The sequence below is a fragment of the Palaemon carinicauda genome, chromosome 20, assembly GCF_036898095.1.
Source record: "Palaemon carinicauda isolate YSFRI2023 chromosome 20, ASM3689809v2, whole genome shotgun sequence".
Taxonomy (NCBI): Eukaryota; Metazoa; Arthropoda; class Malacostraca; order Decapoda; family Palaemonidae; genus Palaemon; species Palaemon carinicauda.
This window is the reverse complement of record NC_090744.1, coordinates 103,577,716-103,587,715: the sequence shown is the minus strand read 5'-3', so window position 1 is coordinate 103,587,715 and position 10,000 is coordinate 103,577,716. Positions and strand designations below refer to the sequence as shown.

Below are 10,000 nucleotides of genomic sequence, written 5' to 3'. Positions count from 1 at the left end.
GATGTATTTATTGAAAAAATATGATTTTTTTTCACCCTCCACCTTACCTTATACCATGAGAAAACTACCTTAACCTTATTGATAAGTTAACAACCCATATTACGAATAAGGAAAAAAGTCAGGTCTAAATTATTATTAACTAGAGGAGCACTCAGTAGAGCGGAGACCTCCGTCGCAGTAGCTTATTTCTCAACCTTTTGCTCGACCGTGACCTTGACCTTCAACTTTGACTTTCTAAAATTTAATAATTTCCTGTTTTTCACATAACAATTAATCCCTGCAATTTTCAATACTCTACGATTAAAATTGTGGCCAGGAAGCAGTTCACAAACAAACAAACACACAGAAACAGGAGGTAAAACATAACCTCCTTCAAACTTCGTTGCCAGAGGTAATGAATATATCTTACCTCAATTTCACATTTGACGGTAAAGCGGATATGCGAACCGTATTTCTCCCGATCCAAAGACATCGTGGGTTTGATAGAGAGACGGTCCACGGCTGTCGTAAGGATTTTTTCGGTAACTCTGGGATCTGAAATATATTACCAGCATGAAAATAAGAATACACTTTAATAAAACATGTAATTATGAGTGTTAATATAACTATTCACTATTATTATTATTATTATTATTATTATTATTATTATTATTATTATTATTATTATTATTATTATTATTATTATTATTATTATTATTATTATTAAAAGTGATTGCTGCCTCAGTGGCGTTAATCTTGTAATTAACTTTTTCTATTGTTCTTATTATCTTCTTCTCTTCATTTGAACAATCCGTCAGTAACTGGGAAAGGGACATATCAATAGGAAGGTGATGAAGACCATATCATTCACAATTTGTCTTTAATATATCACAACACATTGTAAAAGTACAGATAATATGTACAAAGTATAAAACACTATTACAATGTTAGTGCACACAAAGTAATTGTCACTTTTATACAAAATTTATAAATTACGTGGAGTTAAGTTTAACACATCCTTCGACTCAACCGGTTTCGAGCAGTGAGAAGGTTTTCTGCTCATTGTCAAGAAAAAGTTAATTACAAGATTAACGCCACTGAGGCAGCAATCACTTTTAATAAAACCTGCTTAAAAGAGGGTCTACTCCCAAAATATTATTATTATTATTATTATTATTATTATTATTATTATTATTATTATTATTATTATTATCCAACATCGGGACATAAATAAGAGTTATAATTATTGTTTATATCTATAGAAATATATTTTGCTTTTTATTAAAAAAATAGACAAATCAATTTCTTTCCTGTTGCAAAGAATAAAAAACGTCCTACATTAATTACTTTATTCAAATACACAAAACTACACACACACACACACACACACACACACACACATATATATATATATATATATATATATATATATATATATACATATATGTATATATATATATATATATATATATATATATATATATATATATACATACATATATACATAAATATACATATACATGTTTATACATATTTGAAAAATTCTCTTTATCCTTAAATATCTTTGATATAATTTAGTATTAAGGAGGTCCCTAACTAGTCTATAGAGACTAATGCATGTGGGAAATGCCTTACAAGGGCCCTATAACTTCCACTTTCACTCCAAACCAGACACTTTCCTTTCCAAAAAAAATTCCAATAGGCCTACACACTCTGTTTCTATAATATATATATATATATATATATATATATATATATATATATATATATATATATATGTATATATATATATATATATATATATATATATATATATATATATGTATGTGTATATATATATATATATATATATATATATATATATATATATATGTATATACATATATATACATATATATATACACATATATATGTGTGCGTATATCTAAACATATATTTATACACATACGTATACAGATATACAGTATATGTTTAAAAGCAACGAACAATTGTTATTGAAAAAAAAGCTAAGCTATCAAGATCAAACTCACTCTCTCTCTCTCTCTCTCTCTCTCTCTCTCTCTCTCTCTCTCTCTCTCTCTCTCTCTCTCTCTCTCTCTCTCTCTCTCTCTCCGCACATACACACCAACCAAACATTGATCAAAAATAATATAAATCAACGAAATCTTGGGACACACAAATCCAACTAAACTCTCTTCTCCCTTACAATCGAGTTCCAGGGAATATTTAACATTGAGATCCGGGCAAATAGCAGACAGCGGGGCCAACGTCACTAAGGCATGCCGCGGTCGATTCTCCCATTGGCGAAGCTTGATCTCGTCTTCGGGTAGCATGCAGAAGTTCTGAAATGGAAGAACAATGGTAATAATATACAGTATATGTATGTATATATATATATATATATATATATATATATATATATATATATGTATATATATTATGCTGATTATCATTATGATTATTATTATTATTTTATCATTATTATTATTATTAGTAGTAGTAGTAGTAGTAGTAGCAGTATCAGTATTATTATTATTATTATTATTATTATTATTATTATTATTATTATTATTATTATTATTATATACATATACATATATATATATATATATATATATATATACATACATATAAGTCTCTATCTCACATTCGTACCGAACCCTAGTCTCTTTATATAATCATTATTATTATTATTATTATTATTATTATTATTATTATTATTATTATTATTATTATTATTATTATTATTATTATTATTATTATTATTACCTAAACTACAACCTCACACTGTTAAAAATTTTCCGTAAATAAACAGTAAAAATCCTGAAATAAATGTTGCCAGACATTTACCGTATTAGAAACGTATATTTTGACGTAAAGGAATGATATTACGGTCACCAACCCTTAAAACATAATAACAAACTAGGATAAAAATTACGGTCGCCTGTATTTTACTGAAATACGGCTGAGAACAGTATACTTTTACGGAGAATTTCCGATCAAAAATAGTTTTTTTTAACAGTGTAGTTGGAAAAGCAGGATGCTATAAGCCCAAGGACTCCAACAGAGTAAAAAATAGCCCAGTGAGGAAAGGTAATAGGGAAATAAATAAACTACATGAGAAGTATTGAATTATCAGAATAAAATATTCTAAGAACAGTAACCACATTAAAACAGATTTTTCATATATAAAATACAAAATTAGACAAATTTAAGCTTGTTCAACATAAAAACATTTGCTGCAAGTTTGAACTTTTGAAGTTCTATCTAAAGTTCTAGCTATGTCTTCACCAATTTCCTGTAATTTAACAAAACCTGAAATATGAATTCATTAATCCAATTTCTACAGATTTTCTGTAATTTTACTGAGCTTCAAAGGTGAATTCATTAAATGCATGTCTTCAACGATTGTCAGGAATTTTCGAAAACTTCAAAGGTGAATTCATTAAATTCATGTCTTCACTGATTGCGTGTAATTTTACTAAACCTCAAAGGTGAAAATTTTCATTAATATCTATCAAAGAAAATTTTATAAAAATGCATAATTTAATTGTCAATTGTTTTGCGTACAATTATCCCGGAAATATAGAATCTTTGTATTATCATCATAAAGCCTAATTTTCCAAATTTAGTTTTAGACATTAAGAAATGTTATTATTTTTATCAAACAACATTAATTGCAGGAAATTTTCTACCAGTTATCCTCTTATTTGTATTTTCGTTTCCTAAATAGAAGGGTTTCATTGCCTAAATTGATCAATATCTACATGTAATTACTCGTCTCTCAATATCAAGCAGGATTACGAAATCTCTCTATTATTTATCAAAATATTCGGAATATTATGAAAAGTCAGTAGATACAAAGACAAACATTAGGTTTGCAATTCGTGCCGTCTAAAATACCTGTAGTAATAGATAAATTGCCGAAATGATTATTACGCTAAAAACCTTAGATCTCTTGCTTGGGGGTACACCCGGGTACACTATTCTATTTTGTTTCTCTTCTTATTATTTTGAAGTGTTTATCCTCGTGTTATTTTTAAGTTTTTATAGTTTATATATGAAATATTTATTTTGATATTATTATTATTCTTAAAATTCTCTTGTAGTTTTTCCTTATTTCCTTTCCTCACTGGGGTATTTTCTTGTTGGAGCCCTTGGGCTTATAGCATCCTGCTTTTCCAACTAGGGTTGTAGCTTAGCAAATAATAATAATAATAATAATAATAATAATAATAATAATAAAAATAATTAAAAAACAGAAAAAAAAACCGTATTTCTCGCTCAGTCTCTTCTGCTAATACATTAAGATCTGCAATCTATATAAATAGCCTCTGTACCATGGTCATCCAGTGTCCTGGGGTAGAGTTCTTTTGCTTGAGGGTACACTATTTCTATCTTATTTCCCTTCCTATGTATTTTTTTTTAAATTCATATAGTTTATATATGAAAGATCTATTTAAATACTGTTACTGTTCTTAATATATTTCTTTCAAATTGTTCATTACTTCTCTGGTAGTTTATTTATTTCCTTATTTCCTTTCCACACTGGGCTATTTTTCCCGGGTTGGAGCCCTTAAGCTTATATCATCCTGCTTTACCGATTCAAAATTTCCATTAAAAGGGCCCAACTTCCCTCTCTTCCAAAAATCCAATAAATTGGATGATCTTAAAAACTCAAATAGAAAATATGTAATTCGAAGATGGGAAGTCAAGCCAAGACCAAAGATAAAGAATTAAAAAGTGACAAATTACATCTGAATAAAAAGAACTTTCCTCTCTTCCAAAAACCCAATAATTTGGAAGATCTTAAAAACTCAAATAGAAAACATTTAATTCGAAGATGAAAAGCCAAACCAAGACCAAAGAAAACAAACAATATTAGAAAGCTGGAGTGAAGTGTTTTAGGTAAACATGGCTTTCTCCATCTCATTTCAGACCTTCCAGGAACGCTTATGGAAATCCTATTATTTCCGCCAGAGAATTTACTGGTCTTACAAAAGCTGGGGTTTATTGATGCTTTCCAGGATTTCTCATAATTGATTTGAAGTATGCGTTGTTTTAATATATTGGGTCAAGGGCAGTTTTGAATTCGTGGATATTGGTAGTATATTAAATTGCTTTAAATCCTCCATGGATGATTTAAAGTAATTATTGTTATATATTCCATTCATTATAATGGTCAAGTATGATTCTCGAAAGTCTGAATATTGGTAATATATTAATATGATAATCATCCAAGGATGATTTAACACTATTTTCAAAAGCGCGAATATTAGTAGAATATTAATATGATAATTATCCATGGATGATTAAGAGTAATTATTGTTATATATTCTCTTCTTTATAAAGGTCAAGACGATTTTCAAAAGCGAGAATATTGGAAGAATATTAATATGATTACCATCCAAGGATGATTTAAAGTAATTATTCTTATATATTCTATTCATTATAAAGGTTAAAATTATGTTTAGAAACGTGAATATTGGTAATATATTAATATGATAATCATCAAAGGATGATTTAAAGTAATTATCATTATATTTTCTATTCGGTATAAAGGCTAACACTATTTTTAAAAACATGAATATTGGTAATATATCAATATGATAATCATCCAAGGATGATTTAAAGTTACTGTTATATATTCTATTCATTATAAAGGTCAAGACTATTCTTGAAAGCGTATACATCGGTATTTCATGAATGAAATGTTCTATTATGAATACAAATGTGTAGTTTACTTTGATCTGAAGCAGACTAGAATCTCAAAAGTCGCACATAACCCTTTAGTTTGAATAACTTGAAAAGCATAAAACCCGTAATTAGAGAGAAATACCTTAAGAAATTACCTAGACATATAAATGGAGGATATGCTACCAAAATGGTGAAGGCAATTGTTATATGCCTAACGAAAGGGTTCATTTTATTACCTATAAAGAATATAATTCTAAAACATGAAGATTCTTGATAATTTATAAGTCGTACAGACACCTAACGTCTATCGCCAGATATATAAACCATATCTTATACGACAATTAAAAAAAAGTAAGACAATTAAAAAAAAAGTAAGGAGATCTTATCACTGATTGTACAGTAACATTCAATAGTCTGTCAACACTCGTTGAATTACTTTGCCAGTGAAGAGAGCACGTTAGATCCCATTGGATACAGGAATCCATGTCACACCTCTATCCAAAAATGCGCATAATGTTACACCCTTACTACACGGAGAGTAACCAAACAGGTGCACTTCCTCAGAGCGAGGTGTGCAGGAATTTTTGCTTCCAACTGTACAAGATGATATGAATGAAAGAATGATGAATGAATGAATGAATGAATGATATGTAATTATCTGGGATCATTCTTATAAGCTAGTGAGAAATTTTAATAAGTTTCTATGTAATGGATGCACCAGAATATGTAGCCTTATTTATGTGTTAAGCAAAATAAATTTTTATTTGGACAAAGGTATGTGTATTCATTGGTGTTATTCGTTTTCTTTGAATCTTTTAGAATTTAATAACAAAATGAGTTTTTAATGTTATCATTGTTCTTAAACTTCTCTTGTAGTTTTTTTTCTGTATTTCCTTTCCTCGCTGGGCTATGTTACTTGTTGGAACCCTTGAGCATATAGCATCCTGCTTTTCCAACTAGGGTTGTAGCTTAGCATATAATAATAACAACAACAACAATAATAATAATAATAATAATAATAATAATAATAATAATAATAATAATAATAATAATAATAATAATGTGAAATCAAATATGCATTACACAGTATGCATGAATTGCTGAAGAAAAAGATGAATCTTAAAAAGTTTACACACACACACACACACACACACACACACATATATATATATATATATATATATATATATATATATATATATATATATATATATATATATATATATATATATATATATATATTGGTGTGTTTGTGTGTTTAAATATATGCACATATGTGTGTGGATGAAAATCAACATAATATCGTTCAAAAATATAAACAAATTTAGAGACTACGGGTTCGCTAGAAATTTATATACATATATATATATATATATATATATATATATATATATATATATATATATATATATATATATATATATATATATACAAGCATAATTAGAATGAGAAAGATACACATTTCAGTAAACAGTAATCGAATAATATAAATCAAAACGGATCCATCCATAAATAAAAAACAAAATCCATCCTTATGAACTCAAAGAATCGTACAAATTGAGCAGTGTCAATATTTATCAGGTAACCGGGAGACATAAGACTAGATTACAAGAGTAAATCCCCTGGCAACGTGCCTTTAACATCAGCTCACAGCGCTCTGCAACATCGCAGTCCGAAGTAGGGTTGCAATGGAGCGCTCAGCTGTGTGTGTGAGGGAGCTAGTGTCCTTCCTTGATTCGCTGATTGTCATTCAAGAAGTGCTTGTAATCCCGTGTTCTTAAAAGCAATTTCATTTAATCAAATTTGGTAGCTGGATTATCATCTAGAGAAATATGCTCGTTTCAGTACGTTTGCAAATCATTTCTTGAAGTGCTTGTAATCCTGTGTTCTTGAAAGCAATTTCATTTAATCAAATTTGGTAGCTGGATTATCATCTAGAGAAATATATTCGTTCAATAAGTTTACAATCCATTTTCCTACTGAAATTTGATAGCAGGATTATTATCTAGAGAAATATATTCGTTCAATAAGTTTACAATCCACTTTCATACTGAAATGTTATAGCAGAATTATTATCTAGAGAAATATATTCGTTCAATAAGTTTACAATCCATTTTTATACTGAAATGTGATAGCAGGATTATTATCTAGAGAAATATATTCGTTCAATAAGTTTACAATCCATTTTTATACTGAAATTTGATAGCAGGATTATTATCTAGAGAAATATATTCGTTCAATAAGTTTACAATCCATTTTTATACTGAAATGTTGATAGCAGGAATTATTATCTAGAGAAATATATTCGTTCAATAAGTTTACAATCCATTTTTATACTGAAATGTGATAGCAGGATTATTATCTAGAGAAATATATTCGTTCAATAAGTTTACAATCCATTTTTATACTGAAATTTGATAGCAGGATTATCTAGAGAAATATATTCGTTCAATAAGTTTACAATCCATTTTTATACTGAAATGTTGATAGCAGATTATTATCTAGAGAAATATATTCGTTTAATAAGTTTACAATCCATTTTTATACTGAAATGTGATAGCAGGATTATTATCTAGAGAAATATATTCGTTCAATAAGTTTACAATCCATTTTTATACTGAAATTTGATAGCAGATTATTATCTAGGAGAAACATATTCGTTTAATAAGTTTACAATCCACTTTCATACTGAAATGTTATAGCAGGATTATTATCTAGAGTAACATATTCGTTTAATAAGTTTACAATCCATTTTTATACTGAAATGTGATAGCAGGATTATTATCTAGGGAAACATATTCGTTCAATAAGTTTACAATCCACTTTCATACTGAAATGTTATAGCAGAATTATTATCTAGAGTAACATATTCGTTTAATAAGTTTACAATCCATTTTTATACTGAAATGTGATAGCAGGATTATTATCTAGGGAAACATATTCGTTCAATAAGTTTACAATCCACTTTCATACTGAAATGTTATAGCAGAATTATTATCTAGAGTAACATATTCGTTTAATAAGTTTACAATCCATTTTTATACTGAAATGTGATAGCAGGATTATTATCTAGGGAAATATATTCGTTCAATAAGTTTACAATCCATTTTTATACTGAAATGTGATAGCAGGATTATTATCTAGAGAAATATATTCGTTCAATAAGTTTACAATCCATTTTTATACGGAAATTTGGTAGCAGGATTATTATCTAGAGAAACATATTCGTTCAATAAGTTTACAATCCATTTTTATACTGAAATGTGATAGCAGGATTATTATCTAGGGAAACATATTCGTTTAATAAGTTTATAATCCATTTTTATACTGAAATGTGATAGCAGGATTATTATCTAGGGAAACATATTCGTTTAATAAGTTTATAATCCATTTTTATACTGAAATGTGATAGCAGGATTATTATCTAGGGAAACATATTCGTTTAATAAGTTTATAATCCATTTTTATACTGAAATGTGATAGCAGGATTATTATCTAGGGAAACATATTCGTTTAATAAGTTTATAATCCATTTTTATACTGAAATGTGATAGCAGGATTATTATCTAGGGAAATATATTCGTTCAATAAGTTTACAATCCATTTTTATACTGAAATGTGATAGCAGGATTATTATCTAGGGAAACATATTCGTTCAATAAGTTTACAATCCATTTTTATACGGAAATTTGGTAGTAGGATTATCCTCTGGAGAAATATATTCGATCGATAAGTTTACAATTTATTTATATACTGAAATTTGGTGGCAGGATTATCTTCTGGAGAAATATATTCGTTCAATAAGTTTACAATCCATTTTCCTACTGATATTTAATAGCAGGATTATCCTCTAGACTAGAGAAACATTCGTTCAATGAGTTTGCTAATTCATTTTTTGCTGAATTTTGATAAGAGGATTATCCTCTAAAGAAATATATTCGATCTAAGCTTGCAAAATATTTTTACTGAAAGCTTTTTATAATCTAATATTTCGAAGGCAGAGGACGTGGTAGACCAATAGAAACGTGGCTGATGACAACACGGAAGGATGTAGGATCTGAGAGTTGAGTTGAGCTCAGAGACAGAGTAAGGGCAAAGAAAGAGACCTATGACGTGAATTCATTGAAGCCCTCCCTATCCATTCCGTGGGGGCAAGAGAATTAAGATAAGATAATAATATTCTGAGATAAGAAATATTCTTTATTATAGATCATTCGTGCCCTAGATATGCAATGATAACTCTTTTAATGAAAAAAAAAAAACTTCTTTCTCTTTCCTTAAATTCCAAAGTTTATTATTTGAAGTGAGAGGAAGTAGTCAAACC

The 10,000-nt window shown here is 28.1% G+C and overlaps 1 protein-coding gene across 1 annotated transcript in view; it reads right to left on the bottom strand.

Annotated features, from left to right (window-relative positions):
- Positions 1-10,000, bottom strand: part of LOC137660022 (uncharacterized) — a 153,592-nt gene that overhangs the window by 83,729 nt on the left and 59,863 nt on the right. Inside the window, exons 8-9 of the mRNA XM_068394752.1 lie at positions 2,186-2,321; positions 410-534 (exon numbers count right to left, since the gene is read on the bottom strand). Coding sequence (XP_068250853.1) covers positions 410-534; positions 2,186-2,321 — 261 coding nt within the window. The remainder of the gene's footprint in view (positions 1-409; positions 535-2,185; positions 2,322-10,000) is intronic.